The following is a 16,870-nucleotide window of genomic DNA, read 5'->3' as shown; positions in this document are numbered from 1 at the left end:
ACATTATCATTCACAATGCCTTATAAAAAGTATTCAGCCCCCAACCCTTTGTTCACATAAGTGAGTATTACAACGAGGGACTTTGATCAATTTAACTGAAAATTTTTATTTGTGAATCACATGCTCCTTTTTTCACAGTAAAGCCCATAAAACAGAGAAATCTGTAAAGCATGAAAAACTAAAAACTTAAGCACTGAAATGTCAGCAGTTCAAAAATATCCATCCCCCTTTGCTCAGTGCTCAGTTAAACTACCTCTAACAGCCATTACAGGAAGTAGTCCTTTTGGATAAGTCTCTATTAGCTTTGCACAACGTGATGGAGCAAGATTCACACATTGCTCCTTGCAAAATTACTCAAGCTGTTCCAGGTTAGTTGGAGAGTGACAGTGGGCAGCAATCTTGGATGTCCTGCCAGAGATGTTCGGTCAGGACTCTGACAGGGCCATTCAAGGACATTAATTTTCTTCATTAAAGTCACTGCATGATTGCTCTGGCAGTGTGCTTTGGGTCATTGTCCTGCTGAATGATGAACTTACTCCCCTGTTTAAGCTTTCTGGCAGATGCCAGCAGGTTTTTACCCAGGATATCTCTGTATTTAGCAGCATTCATCTTCCTATCAATCGTGACCAGATTTCCAGTCCCTGCTGCTGAAAAGCAGCAAGATGCTAACCCCACCATACTTTACAGTAAGGATGGTGTTACTAGATTGATGCGCAGTATTAGAAAACACCACACATATCACTTAGTATTGAGCCCAAAACGTTCCACTTTAGTCTCATCCAAACACAAGACCCTCTTCCACATTTTTACAATATCTTCTAAGTGATGCTTTGCAAAGTCATTAAGGGTAAGGATACTTTTTTTTAGCCGGGGCTTCTTCCTTGCCACTCTTCCATAAATACCCATTTTATGCAAGGTCTAGAGATTGTGGAGCCATGAACTTTATCTTCAGTCACAGCCACTGACTTCTGCAGCTCGTTCAGAGTGACTATTGGCATCACAGTAGTCTCTTTTACAAGTACAATTATTCTCCAGTGACTAAGGTTAGAGGGCAGCCTGACCTGTTGGCATCACAGTAGCCTCTCTTACAAATGGCATTCTTCTCCTGCAACTAGGTTTAGAGGGGCGGCCTGACTGTGGCTGTGGTTTCATATTTTTCCACTTGTTCATGATGGACTGCACTGCGCTCTGAGGTATGTTCAGTGCCTTTGAGATGGTGTTGTGGCCTTCCCCAGATTTGTGCTTCTCTATTATCCATTCCCTGAATCACCTTGAATGTTCTTTAGTCTTCATTTTGATTTAGTCTGTTGGAAATCTACTATAGTGCAGGACATAACAGAGAGAAGGGGTATATGACAAGTTTTGTCATTTTTCTTTTTCAAGCATTATATTTCTGACTTTGGGTGCACACCCACTTTCATAATTGGTGCATTGTCACCTGGAAGTGATGGTTAATGGGATTTATTGATGTTGAATCAATCTTAGACCATTTTAGAAGTTACTAAAGATTTATGAGAATGCTGTCAAGAATAGAGGGCCCCAATTACAGGGAGTGGTTGGCCAGGCTAGAACGCAGGTGAATGAGGAGTGACGTTATAAAAGTGTTTGAAATTATGAGAGGCCTGGATGAAGGTTTTCTCCAGGATGAGGGGAGTCCAAAACTAGGAGTGCATTGGTTTAGGGTGATAGTGGAAAGATATACAAGGGACCTGAGGAGCAACCCTTTCACGGAAAGGGTAATGATTATATGGAATGAGCTGCCAGCAGAAATGGCTGAGGCATATACAAGTACTTGGGCAGACACATGGAGGAGTGAGGCTTGGGGGGATATGGGCCAAATGCAAGAAATTGGGACTAGCTGGGTTGGGCACCTTAGTCAGGATGGACTCGTGGGACAAAGGGCCTGTACTCATGCTGTTCTGCTCTGTGACTTAATGTTACACTCAACAAAAAAACACCATAATCTTAATGTCTGGTGGTAGAGTCCATAAGCTGTCAACCAGAATTATACGAAGCATTTCCTAAACTCTTCTAGCATTCAACGGTGTAAACAATATTCTGGCTTTATTTTTATACTCTACATTACAACTTATTTGTTCCATAACCACAGTGCACTGGTGGTGGAAGGAATGGATGTTCACTTCAGTATCGTTCGTTCGTCATTTGATGTGGGCTCAGCTCAGGGTTAACCGGCCTGACTGGCTAAACAAAACTGTCATGGACACAGCAATGAAGAATTCTTCTACATTTGAGTGTGATGGTCTTCCTGAGTCTCCACCTGGAACTTGCAGGACTGACAGTAGTGAAAACTGAGCCATTGACACGAAGCCCTGAATACCGCCAGAGATGGAGGACCTTCATTGCTGCCCAAAACAACAGCAGCGTAACAGGCAGTAGGATGACATGGACGATCACGGTCTTTCCATGACCATGATTGTTCAGGGCAAATTTTTTGACAGAAGTGGTTTGCCATTGTCTTCTTCCGGGCAGTGTCTTAACAAGGTGGGTGACCCCAGTCATTATCAATACTCTTCAGAGATTGTGTCTCTGGCATCAGAGGTCACATAACCAGTACTTGTGATATGCACCAGCTGCTCTTACGACCATCCACCACCTGCTCCCATTGGCTTCACATGACCTTGATTGGGGGGCTAAGCAGGTGTTACACCTTGCCCAAGGGTGACCTTCAGGCTAGCGGAGGAAAGGCGCGCCTTACACCTCCTTTGGTAGAGGCGTATCTCTACCTGCTAGTTTGGTATATAGGTATCAAGTGAGCTGTTTTGTCCTGGATGATACTGGGCTTCTTGATCATTATTGGTGCTGGTTGGTCCCAAAGCAAGTGGTGCTGGGCCTGTTGTTGTTTATCATCTATATGAATGATTTAGTCAGTCAATTGTTACGCTACTCAACAACTCAGCCAATTGAAGCATTCCATATCTTCATGGAGCTGGACCTAGACCACAGTCAAGCAAGGGCTTACAGTGCCAAATAATATTTGCATCATAAAAAGTCTGGGCAGTTACCAACACCAATGAGAGATTCTAATTACCTGCTGATGGTATTCACTAGCATTAGATTTGCTGAATCACCCACCATCTGGGAGGTCAACACTGACAGAAATCCAGTTGGGCCAGCCACATAAATACTCTACAAGGACAGTTCAGAGGCAGGCCATCCTGTGGTGAGTGACTCACATTCTGATATTTATAAAAACATTATCATCTGCGCAACACAAATCAAGAGCACAATGAAATACTCTCCACAACTGGATGAGTGCAGGTCTAGTAACTCTCAGGAGCTCAACACTACCCCGGACAAAGCAGCCTGCTTGACTGGCACATTACCAATCATCCTAAATGTGTATTCTATCCAGCAAATAGTGGCAGCAACATCCAGATCAAGAGGAATAAACATAAACAAATTTCTTTCTACAGTGACATAAACTGGAGCACTGAAGCACACATAATGATACCTAGGTACCATCTGAGGAAAATTAAGAGCACAGCTTTACTTGCTGTCTAAAGTGCTTCTACGCTGGCATCATGACACCATACATTTAAAATTGACTGCAGACTATTTAAATATTTCCAAAGTTCACAGAACATGCTAAACATAACAAGGAAGATTTTTTTTGCACGATGTAGCAGAGAACTGCTCGCCCTACATGAGCCTGAGAAGCGGCAGCAGGACGGTAAGTGGTAACTTTGAGAGAAGGAACATCTCTGTACACCATGTGATCAACGGGGCAATTTCACTGACCACACTGCTAGTTTCTCAACCTTCAGACTTAGAGCTGAGCTTGCTGGCAGATGGCTGGGTGGTCCCTGCTCCTCTCACGCTTCCCCTTGGAGTCAGCTTTCTGTGTGTTCTGGGAAGGATTCTCCTCACAGTGAAGGAATGCATGAATTGAAGTTGCATGTCTTTACCCCTGCAGAAGAGTGATGCGTTTATGTTCCAAATCTCTCTCTCTCTCATGCTGTAGAAGAACATGTGCAACATCTCTCTTGGTTCCTGGAGGACAGATAGTTGTACATGTGCTGCCAGCTGGTCAGGGGTAGAATCCATGTGTTCAAGCAATGAGAGGCCCACTCTTTCTGAGCAGTTTCATAATGCTCTTCTCCAGTTGGATTTGCGTGAAACTGAAGCGAAGGACAAAGCCTCAATTTGTGCTAGCGAGGCAGGAGGTCTTTTAAATCAGTGAGTCCTGGGTGGCTAGATTATTGCTGAGCTCTTGTAAAGAGGTGAGAGTCATTTCACAAGCAGCTCAGAGATGGGCTCTCCTGTGTTCACCTCCTGTACTGTTAAAAACATTAACCAATTCTTAGAATTCACTCTTAAAATATCAAAATAGTTTTCATGCCTTGTGAGAGCACAACAGAGCTGTTATGTGGCATGCCAGCTACCGTCTTAACCATGACGTTCAATAGCAACTAGGACCTTAGATGTTCACTGCATACATATCAGTGAATGCAGAAATAAATACCAAGAGTGCAGGATTAGGTCTGGAGGATTAGGGGAGAACAGAGGTCAAAGGCGCAAGTCTGACCTACAGAGTATGTTGTCTGGAGATGGAAGATAGGAGTGGGGTGGGGTGGGGGTGAGGAGCTCGGCAAGTCAGGCAGTATTTATGGAGGGAAATAAACAGTCAACACTCTGGGCCCTTCATCAGCATTAGAAAGGAAGGGGGAAGAAGCCAGAAATAAGGAGCTGGGAAGAGGGGAAGGTGAGGAAGGGGGACAAAGTAAGAAGCTGGGAGGTGATAGGTGGAAGAGGTAAAGGAGTGAAGAAGGAGGGGCATCAGAGGGAGGAGATGGGCAGGTGAGAAGAAGAGAAGGGGTTAGAAGGAACCAGAATCGGAAATAGGAAAAGAGAGAAGGCAGAGGTGGGAGAAATTAGCGGAGAGAGAAATTGATGTTCATGCGCCATCAGGTTGGAGGCTACCCAGAGGGAATAGAAGGAGTAGCTTCTCCAACTTGAGTGTGGCCTCCTCGTGGCAGTAGAGGAGATCATACGCAACGTGTTGGAATGGGAATGGGAAGTTGAACTTAAATGGATGGCCACCTGGAAATCCCACATTTTATGGCAGATAGAGCAAAGGTGCTCAGCAAATTGGTTCCCCAATGTACATCAGGTCTCACTGATGTAGAGGCCACACTGGGAGCATTGGATATAGTACAAATATTTATTTAAATAGAGATACAGTGTGGAACAGATTTCTAGCCCAATGAGCCACGCCACCCAGCAACCCACCTGTTTAACATTAACCTAATCACGGGACAATTATTTCTACAATGACCAATTAACCTATTAACTGGTACGTCTTTAATCCGTGGGAGGAAACCAAAGCACCTGGAGGAACCTCACATGCTCATGTGGAGAACATTCAAACTCTTTACAGACGGTGCTGGAATTGAACTCTGAACCCTGATGCCCTGAGCTGTAGTAGTGGTGCGTTAACTGTGACGTTATCTTGGTGCCCACAAATTATTGGCGTTTCATTTCTGAACTTGTTCAAGGATGAGAAATAACTGCACATCCGCCAGTTATTCGCCAAAGGAGAAAGTGCGTTGAATTCCAGAAAGATCAACTGAGTGGATTCACTACAAACACGGCGATGACAAAATTGAACGCGGTCTTTGTGACCCCCCCCCCCCCCCCGCAACGTGATTCGAACATGCAGCCTTTTGATCTGGAGTCAAATGCGATTCCGATACACACAAACAAGCTCGCAGGTGAAGTGTTGTCTCATCTGGAAGGACTGTTTGGGGCCTTGAACGACGGTGAGGGAGGAGGAGTAGGGGCAAATGTAGCACTTGCCCTCTTGCAAAGATAAGTGCCAGGATGGAGATCGGTGGGGGGAGTGGACAAGGGAGTCACTTAGAGAATGATCCCTACAGAAAGCAGAGAGTTGGGGGGAGGAGGGGAAGATGTGCCCAATGGTAAGCTGTTGCAGATGACGGAACCTCAGGAGAACGATGTGCTGGATATGGAGACTCATGGGGTGGTAGATAAGGACAAGTGGAAACCTAACCCTGTTATGGTGGCAGGAAGATGGAGTGAGGGTATATATGCAGGAAATGGAGGAGATGCAGGTAAGGACAACATAGATGGTAGTGGAAGATAAACGCCATTCTTTGAAGGAGGGCAGCTCAAATGTTATAGAAACAAAGAAACATAGAAAACCTACAGCACAATACAGGCCCTTTGGTCCACAAATCTGTGCTGAACATGTCCTTACCTGAGAAATTACCTAGGATTACCCATAGCCCTCTATTTTTCTGAGCTCCATATAGCTGTCCAGGAGACTCTTAAAAGACTCTATCGTATCCACCTCCACCACTGTCACTGGCAGCCCATTCCACGCACTCACCACTCCCTACGCAAAGTACCCCTGATATCTCCTCTGTACCTATTTCGAAGCACCTTAAAACTGTACCCTCTTATGCTAGCCATTTCAGCCCTGGGAAAATGCCTCTGACTATCCACATGATCAACGCCTCTCATCATCTTATACACTTAATAGAATGGAAAGCCTCATCCTCAGTAGATGCAGTGGAGGAGGAGGAACTGGGAAAACGAAATAGCATTTTGAGAAGTGACAGGGTGTGAAGAGGTATAGTCAAGATAGCCATGAGAGTCAGTAGGTTTATAAAACATAGAAACATAGAAAATAGGTGCAGGAGTAGGCCATTCGGCCCTTCGAGCCTGCATCGCCATTTATTATGATCATGGCTGATCATCCAACTCAGAACCCTGCACCAGCCTTCCCTCCATACCCTCTGATCCCCGTAGCCACAAGGGCCATATCTAACTCCCTCTTAAATATAGCCAATGAACTGGCCTCAACTGTTTCCTGTGGCAGAGAATTCCACAGATTCACCACTCTCTGTGTGAAGAAGTTTTTCCTAATCTCAGTCCTAAAAGGCTTCCCCCTTATCCTCAAACTGTGACCCCTCATTCTGGACTTCCCCAACATCGGGAACAATCTTCCTGCATCTAGCCTGTCCAATCCCTTTAGGATTTTATACGTTTCAATCAGATCCTCCCTCAATCTTCTAAATTCCAATGAGTACAAGCCTAGTTCATCCAGTCTTTCTTCATATGAAAGTCCTGCCATCCCAGGAATCAATCTGGTGAACCTTCTTTGTACTCCCTCTATGGCAAGGATGTCTTTCCTCAGATTAGGGGACCAAAACTGCACACAATACTCCAGGTGTGGTCTCACCAAGGCCTTGTACAACAGCAGTAGTACCTCCCTGCTCCTGTACTCGAATCCTCTTGCTATAAATGCCAGCATACCACTCGCCTTTTTCACCGCCTGCTGTACCTGCATGCCCACTTTCAATGACTGGTGTATAATGACACCCAGGTCTCGTTGCACCTCCCCTTTTCCTAATCGGGCACCATTCAAATAATAATCTGTTTTCCTATTTTTGCCACCAAAGTGGATAACTTCACATTTATCCACATTAAATTGCATCTGCCATGAATTTGCCCACTCACCCAACCTATCCAAGTCACTCTGCATCCTCTTAGCATCCTCCTCACAGCTAACACTGCCGCCCAGCTTCGTGTCATCAGCAAACTTGGAGATGCTGCATTTAATTCCCTCATCCAAGTCATTAATATATATTGTAAACAACTGGGATCCCAGCACTGAGCCTTGCGGTACCCCACTAGTCACTGCCTGCCATTCTGAAAAGGTCCCGTTTATTCTCACTCTTTGCTTCCTGTCTGCTAACCAATTCTCTATCCACATCAATACCTTACCCCCAATACCGTGTGCTTTAAGTTTGCACACTAATCTCCTGTGTGGGACCTTGTCAAAAGCCTTTTGAAAATCCAAATATACCACATCCACTGGTTCTCCCCTATCCACTCTACTAGTTACATCCTCAAAAAATTCTATGAGATTCGTCAGACATGATTTTCCTTTCACAAATCCATGCTGACTTTGTCCGATGATTTCACCGCTTTCCAAATGTGCTGTTATCACATCTTTGATAACTGACTCCAGCAGTTTCCCCACCACCGACGTTAGGCTAACCGGTCTATAATTCCCTGCTTTCTCTCTCCCTCCTTTTTTAAAAAGTGGGGTTACATTAGCCACCCTCCAATCCTCAGGAACTAGTCCAGAATCTAATGAGTTTTGAAAAATTATCACTAATGCATCCACTATTTCTTGGGCTACTTCCTTAAGCACCCTGGGAAGCAGACCATCTGGCCCTGGGGATTTATCTGCCTTCAATCCCTTCAATTTACCCAACACCACTTCCCTACTAACATGTATTTCGCTCAGTTCCTCCATCTCACTGGACCCTCTGTCCCCTACTATTTCTGGAAGATTATTTATGTCCTCCTTAGTGAAGACAGAACCAAAGTAATTATTCAATTGGTCTGCCATGTCCTTGCTCCCCATAATCAATTCACCTGTTTCTGTCTGTAGGGGACCTACATTTGTCTTTACCAGTCTTTTCCTTTTTACATATCTATAAAAGCTTTTACAGTCAGTTTTTATGTTCCCCACCAGTTTTCTCTCATAATCTTTTTTCCCCTTCCTAATTAAGCCCTTTGCCCTCCTCTGCTGAACTCTGAATTTCTCCCAGTCCTCAGGTGAGCCAATTTTTCTGGCTAATTTGTATGCTTCTTCTTTGGAATTGATACTATCCCTAATTTCTCTTGTCAGCCACGGGTGCACTACCTTCCTTGATTTATTCTTTTGCCAAACTGGGATGAACAATTGTTGTAGGTCATCCATGCAATCTTTAAATGCTTGCCATTGCATATCCACCGTCAATCCTTTAAGTGTCATTTGCCAGTCTATCTTAGCTAATTCATGTCTCATACCTTCAAAGTTACCCCTCTTTAAGTTCAGAACCTTTGTTTCTGAATTAACTATGTCACTCTCCATCTTAATGAAGAATTCCACCATATTATGGTCACTCTTACCCAAGGGGCCTCTCACGACAAGATTGCTAATTAACCCTTCCTCATTGCTCAAAACCCAGTCCAGAATAGCCTACTCTCTAGTTGGTTCCTCGACATGTTGGTTCAAAAAACCATCCCGCACACATTCCAAGAAATCCTCTTCCTCAGCACCTTTGCCAATTTGGTTCACCCAATCTACATGTAGATTGAAGTCACCCATTACAACTGCTGTTCCTTTATTGTACACATTTCTAATTTCCTGTTTAATACCATCTCTGACCTCACTACTACTGTTAGGTGGCCTGTACACAACTCCCACCAGCGTTTTCTGCCCCTTAGTGTTATGCAGCTCTACTCATATCGATTCCACATCTTCCCGGCTTATGTCCTTCCTTTCTATTGCGTTAATCTCATCTTTAACCAGCAACGCCACCCCACCTCCTTTTCTTTCATGTCTATCCCTCCTGAATATTGAATATCCCTGAACGTTGAGCTCCCATCCTTGGTCACCCCAGAGCCATGTCTCTGTGATCCCAACTATATCATAATCATTAATAACAATCTGCACTTTCAATTCATTCACCTTGTTACGAATGCTCCTTGCATTGACACACAAAGCCTTCAGGTGCTCTTTTACAACTCTCTTAGCCCTTATACAATTATGTTGAAAAGTGGCCCTTTTTGATGCTTGCCCTGGATTTGTCGGCCTGCCACTTTTACTTTTCTCCTTACTACTTTTTGCTTCTACCCTCACTTTACACCGCTCTGTCTCTCTGCACTGGTTCCCATACCCCTGTTGTGAACTAACCTCCTCTCGCCGTGCCTCCTTAATTTGATTCCCACCCCCCAACCATTCTAGTTTAAAGTCACCTCAGTAGCCCTCGCTAATCTCCCTGCCAGGATATTGGTCCCCCTAGGATTCAAGTGTAACCCGTCCTTTTTGTACAGGTCACGCCTGCGCCAAAAGAGGTCCCAATGATCCAAAAACTTGAATCCCTGCCTCCTGCTCCAATCCCTCAGCCAAAGATATCAGTTTGTCTCCAGAGATAGAGACAATGAGATTAAGAAAGGGGAGAGAGGTGTCAGAGACAGACCAAGTAAACTTGAGTGAGTGCTGGTTGCAAGTTGGAGGCAAAGCTAATGAAATTGACAAGCCTAGCAGGAAACAGCCCAATGTCGTTGTCAATGTAGTATATGTGGGCATATGGGAGATGATAGACTGAGAAGGACAAGCAAGTTCAAAATAAATTAAAAGGGACATACCTAGGTGGATTTCCCAAGCAGATAGCAGTGTTAAAAGAGCATTGTTTTTCTGGGAATGACTAAGGCCAAGCATGGCAATATGACCTACTTTTCTGGTACTCCTCCATACCTGTTCTTCTTGAAGAATGGCAACATGGAAATCATATAATAATATTAACCTGCCATATAATCTGCCAGATTGGAGTAGTATGATGGAGGAACCTATGAATGAATGTAATTACATTCCATTCCTGAAATAATGGTTTCTAAGGTGTTTTAAGCATCCGTTAGTCTCGTGTGACCATGGATTTGCGCCTTGGAAGGTTTCCAGGGCGCAGGCCTGGGCAAGGTTGTAAGGAAGACCGGCAGCTGCCCATGCTGCAAGTCTCCCCTCTCCAGGCCACTGACGTTGTTCAAGGAAAGGGCACTAGGGCCGATGCAGCTTGGCACCAGTGTCGTCGCAGAGCAATGTGTGGTTAAGTGCCTTGCTCAAGGACGCAGCACGTTGCCTCAGCTGAGGCTTGAACTAGCGACCTTCAGATCACTAGACCAACGCCTGAACCACTTGGCCACGCGCCAGCACATTCTAAGGTGTGTAGCACTGAAGTAGCACATCCTAGGTTTTGTAACTAAATTTCTAGCCATTATATTTAAATAATAGAAGATTAGCAAAGTTTCTGTTTAGTGTGTCATATTTCACTTGCATTGAAAACAAAAGATGTGGTAGTGCAGAACAGCTAATGGGACTCCTTCTCTCACAGTGTCTGCAACCTTGATTCAACTCTGGCGTCCGAAGCCGAGTTTGTACTTTCTCCTGGTTTTTCTCCAGGTGCTCAGGTTTCCACATTTCGACGACGTTCGGCCTGGTAAGTTAACGGGCCACTGTAAGTTGTCCCTCGTTATACAGTCACAGAGTTCTACAGCATATCAACGACAGGCCATTCTGCCCACATCTATGCTAATAGTCATGCCTTCCTATCCCACTTGCCTGCATTAATGCTACGCTCTTCTATGCCCTGCTCATTCAGTACCTTCCCAGATGCCCCTTAAAAGCTGTCACTGTTCCTGCCTACACTACCTCTTCTTGTAGCTCACTGTAGATACTGACCGCTCTTTGTGTGAAAAGTTTACCCCTCAGACTCTCTTTAGATGTCGAATTAGTGTAAATGAATGGTTAATGTCTGACATGGACTTGGAGGACTGAAAGGCTTATTTCATGATATTCAACTCTTATTTCTAAATTATAATCCGGAAGGCACCGTGCAGTGTGAATGATAATTCATGTATTTCTAAATTCCTACCAAGGCTTTCAGTCACTGATGATCAAGTAAGTTAAATAATTTATTATCTAAAGTATAGTTTGAAGATAATTGTGAGTGTCACAGCAGCAATTACAATGATGTTACAATTTAACGTTCGATTACTTAAAGCAAATAATTATATTTGAAAGGACACATCATTACCTTGGATCCACATTTGCTGTTGCTTCATCGATGATAAGTATTTTACTTTTTCTAAGCACTGCTCGGGCGAGACACACTAGTTGTCTTTGTCCAACACTGAAATTGGAACCAGCTTCAGCTAGTTCTGTCATTAACTTATTTGGCAGTTCTTCAACTACCTCCTTTAGCTGCACCTACGAAGTGAATCATGCAGAGGACTATTACAGAACCTACGTTTAATTTAGTTTAAAGAAGATACTTCCACTCTTAACACATTTGTCTAATCTTGAAAAACAGTTTTATATATGGTCATTCAAAGTCTTCAGTACAGGAGAAGTGGGTGTTTTTAAAGTTTGAGTAGTCATGAGGCTCACAAGCAAATAATGATTTTCAATTCAAGCTCCTACCTCTTCCAATGCATTCCACAGTGCTTCATCAGCATGTTCATCAAATGGATCCAGGTTTTTCCTCATCGAGCCAGTAAATAAAACAGGATCCTAATAACAAGAAAAGTTTATATTTTTACATTTTCTATTAATAGGTGTATTAAATGTTCACACTCTGTTTATAATTCAGGGTAGGTTGTTCACACTGTTTATAATGCAGGACCTCACTTTCATGTAGCCACCAGTGTGATGCTATTACAGCTCGGGATGTACCAGAGTCTGGAGTTCAATTCCAGCACTGTTCTGTAAGGAGTCTCTGTACATCATCCCCGTGGAATGCACGGGATTTCTCAGAGTCCTCCCGTGTTAACTGGTCATTGCAAACTGTCCTGTGATTAGGTTAAGATTCATCGGGGTTGTGGGGATGCTGAGCTTGTGTGGCTTGAAGGGCCAGAAGTACCTACAGGAATTCAGTGGCTGCAACTGGAGATGAAGTTCTTGGCTCCACAAAGCAGGTATTTATGGAGGAGTGGCAAGGAAGAAGCCCTGGCTAAAAAATAAAACCACACCATTGCCCATAAAGACTTTGCAAAGCATCACTTAGAAGATACTGTAAAGATGTGGAAGAACATCTTATGGTTGAATGAGACAAAAGTGGAACTTACTGGCCTCAACACTAAACGTTACGTGTGGTGTATATCTAATACTGTGCATCAGTCAGGTAATACCACCCCTACTGTGAAGTATGGTGGAGGTAGCATTATGCTATGGGATGCTTTTCAGCAGCAGGGACTGGAAATCTGGTCAGGATTGATGAGAAGATGAATGCTACTAAATACAGAGAGATCCGGGATAAAAACTTGCTGGCCTCTGCCAGAAAACATAAACTAGGGAGGAAGTTCCACTTTCAGCAAGACAACGACCCAAAAGCACACTGCCAGAGCAAGCATGGAATGGCTTCAAGTGAAGAAAATTGGTGTCTTTGAGTGGCCCAGTCAGAGTCCTGACATAAACCTGATCGAAATTCTTCACAAGACACAAGATTGCTGTCCACTGCCACTCGCCAGCAAACCTGGCACAGCTTGAGCAATTTTGCAAGGAGCAATGGGTAAATCTTGCTCCATTTCATTGTACAAAGCTAATAGAGACTTATCCAAAAAAAACTACTGGCTGTAATAGCTATGAGAAGTGATTCAACTAAGCACTGAGCAAAGGGAATGAATACTTTTGATCCACTGACATTTCAGCTTTGGAACTTTTAGTTTTTCATGCTGTACAGATTTCTCAGTTTTATGGGCTTTACTGTGAAAAAAGGGCATGTGATTCACAAATAAAAATTCTCAGTTAAATTGATCAAAATCCCTGGTTGTAATACTCACTATGTGAACAAAGGGTTGGGGGCTGAATACTTTTACAAAGCACAGTATCTGTTCAGGGTTCAGAGATTTACCCACCTTGACACACTTTAAGGCATCCAGTAACTCTCTTGCAGGAACGTGAATTATGTCCAAGAAACTTCTATTAACTATTTCAGTTCCAAAGTCTTCATGTCCTTCTCCATGGTGAAAAAATATGACAGGTATTCATTGAGGACCTCACCTATCTCCTACAGCTCCACATAAAGATGCCGTCTTGGTCTTTGAAGAGCCCTGTCTCTCTCATTTTAATTTTTCTTTAATATACTTATAAAATCTCTGGGTTCTCCTTAAACTTCTCTGCCAAAGCTATTTCAGTTTCTTTTTCTTAACAGAAGCGTCACTATCTCTCACCATCCAGGGTTCCCTATTTCTACCAGATTTGCTCTTCGTTCATGTAGGAACATGCAGAACTTGAACTCTTGATATCTCACTTTAAAAAAAACAACACTTGCCAGACATCCCTTTGCCTGCAAACACCTACTCCAATCACTCTTGCAAGTTCCTGTCTACTACTGTCAAAATTTGCCTTGGCCCAGTTTAGAACTTCAACTTGTTCATCAGACTATTTCTTTTCCACAACTCATTTAGAACTAACAGAACACTGGCCACTGACCCCAAAGAGCACCTCAGTCACGAGGGCTGTCCTATTTCCGAAGAGTAGGTCGTTTAGCTCTCCCTCTCCCTATGAAGGCCTTCTTTATATTGCCTGAGGAAACATCCCAGAATATATGGAATCACAGCCCTTAGCACAATGGCAATCCCATTCTAAATTAGGAAAGTTGAAACCCTCTATCGTGATAACCCTATTTTTCTTCCAACTATCTGCTGTCTCCCTGTATATTTGTTCCTCTAAGTCAGAGGTTCCCAACCTGGAGTCCTCAGGCCCCTAGGTTAACGGTAAAGGTCCATGGAATAAAATTGCATACCTTTTCTCTAATTCCTTTTGACTATTAGGGGGCCTATAGTATAATCCCAACAAGGTGACCATCCCCTTATTTCCTAGCTCCACCCAAAAAGCCTCATTGGATGATCCCTCAGTAATTTCATCTCGGGCTACTGTCATGACATTCTCCTTAATCAGAAATGTAAGTGCCCTTCCCCACCAAAAGCCATTCTCCTCTCCATCTGCCTCTCCTGTTTTTATCTCTCTGGCCCCATTCACCATCCACCACAGGCTCCTGTCTTACCACTCCCCTCTCCGATCTCAGTCTTGATGTAGGATTTTCACCTGAAATATTTCCTCCCCCCCCACCGCCCACAGAGGATGTGTGATCACTGAGTTCTTCCAGTCAATTATTTGATGTTTGCTCCCTATTACACACCATTAGTCAAAACTGATAGCTAATCTGAAAATGACCCACTTACTTTATTTCTGTTTTCTGTTAGCTGGTCATTCCTATATCCATGGCAATATATTACTACCCCAAACACGCTTATTTTGTGCAGAAATCTTTTATGTAGCACCTTCTCAGTTCCTTCTGGAAATCTGTAACCTAACCACTGGCTGTTCTTTATGTATCTGTTTATTTCAGTATGTGATGATAAATGTAGGTCAGAGTAATTGCATAGCTATGGACGCACATCATATCTGCCTTCACTCCATAAAGAGAAATACATTTATCCTCTTCTGAAGTTACACCATATGTTTTACATTTCCAACTAATCATCTAATTCCTCAGCGAAGATTCCTATTGTATTACACCCTCCACTAAAGGAAGTGCAAGCCTACTCTTAGAACATAGGAGACAAAACAGCACAGCAAAGGAACAGGCCCTTCAGCCCAAGATGCTGTGCCAAATAACTAAGCTAATGATACTGAATCTTTTCTGCCTGTACACGATCCATATCAGTCCAATCTCCGCATATCCATGTGGCTCCTAAATGCCTTCACAGTATCTGGCTTCATCACCATCCCTGCTTCAACAGTTTTGACTGTATACTAACAATATTTATCAGCAGTGAAAACAGATAAAAAAACATGATTTTATCCCTTCTATTAACAATCTCTTTCCTTGTTTTCCCACAGCATCCTGGGATAAATCTCAATCCAGACCTTGGAATTTATCCACAGAAATATGAAAAAAAAAATTACCTCTGTAAGTACCATCACTGCCAGGAACCACATATCAGACCTGCTCCCCATTAGACTAAAGGTTCTGGCTAGATTCCTCTTCTATTAGTTCATACTGTACCTGAGGAATGATGGACATGCAACTCCGCAGGTCATGTAAACCCAGCTCTGAGGTCACAATGCCATCAATCATGATTTTCCCTTCTGGCTCAGCAAGGCGAAACAAGGCTGAAATCAGGGAACTCTTTCCAGCACCAGTCCTTCCAACAAGCCCAACCTGCAACAAACCCAACTTCAGTTATTAACACTATACATTAAACAAGTTAGGAATACTTTCTCAATAGAACCCTTTGAAGAGTACATCAAAAAATTGATTAACTATCAATATGTTCAGTGTCATGTGATGTTTTATTGATTTAAAAACACTGTACACTGGATAACAGAGAGGGCTGATATTGATTCAATGACTGCTAAATAATGGTTATCTTCAGAATTAGGTTAAGAAATGCTGCTAATGATCAAATTTCAATTAGGCTCTACATAGGGGGTTATTGCACACATTATTCAAGAGTCTGAAAACTCTTGTATACATTGTATACAATAATATAGTTGATGAATATGCAAATGAAGTCTGCTGGGGCAGCCTCATTTAGACACCATGGCATTGAGGACTGGACTGATGATCTTCGACATCTCTTCTCATTCCCCTTCCTGTCCATCACGATGCCTGTGCTCAACCTGCCAGTCTTGCTTAGTTGCTGATTTTTCCCTTTCTCCATGTCTGGAGGCAACTGTTGTGATCGTAAAATAAAACCAGATTATGAGGTAAACCAAAAACCATGGACACGACGATAGAGATTAGTTAAGTGATTGAAAGCAGAAGGTAGGGACAAAGGGGATCTGTTCAGTACGGCAAACTAACTAATGGGTGCCAGAGGAATTAATGCTTCCATTCATACATTTACATGATCCCTTGACAAATTTCTAAGGATGTGTATTGGAGAGTATATTGACTAGCCACATCACAGCCTGTTATGGAATGCCCTTGAATGGAAAACCCTATAAAAACTAGTGGATAGAGCCCAGTTCACCACGAGTAAAGCCCTCCCAACCACTGAACACATGAAATGCTGTCGCAGGAAAAAACTATCTATCATCTGGAACCCCCACCACCCAGGACATGCCCTCTTCTAGTTGTTATCATCAGGAAGAGGGTACAGGAGCCTCAGGACTCAAAGACCAGGTTCAGGATCACTTACTGTCCCTCAACCATATATGAACTTTGATAAAAAATTTACTTTGAACTTTGAATAATTTAGATGAAAGGACCAAATATATCAACTGAAGTAATTTTACAATAAAAGTTAGATATTACATAAGTTG

The 16,870-nt window shown here is 43.1% G+C and overlaps 1 protein-coding gene across 1 annotated transcript in view; it reads right to left on the bottom strand.

Moving 5' to 3' along the window:
- Positions 1-16,870, bottom strand: part of abcc4 (ATP binding cassette subfamily C member 4 (PEL blood group)) — a 338,193-nt gene that overhangs the window by 22,226 nt on the left and 299,097 nt on the right. The window contains exons 26-28 of the mRNA XM_072258740.1: positions 15,609-15,764; positions 12,020-12,109; positions 11,634-11,806 (exon numbers count right to left, since the gene is read on the bottom strand). Of these exons, the coding sequence (XP_072114841.1) occupies positions 11,634-11,806; positions 12,020-12,109; positions 15,609-15,764 (419 nt within the window). The remainder of the gene's footprint in view (positions 1-11,633; positions 11,807-12,019; positions 12,110-15,608; positions 15,765-16,870) is intronic.

Source organism: Mobula birostris, chromosome 5, assembly GCF_030028105.1.
Source record: "Mobula birostris isolate sMobBir1 chromosome 5, sMobBir1.hap1, whole genome shotgun sequence".
NCBI lineage: Eukaryota > Metazoa > Chordata > Chondrichthyes > Myliobatiformes > Myliobatidae > Mobula > Mobula birostris.
The sequence above is the reverse complement of the archived record's forward strand: the minus strand, read 5'-3'. Positions and strand labels throughout refer to the sequence as shown.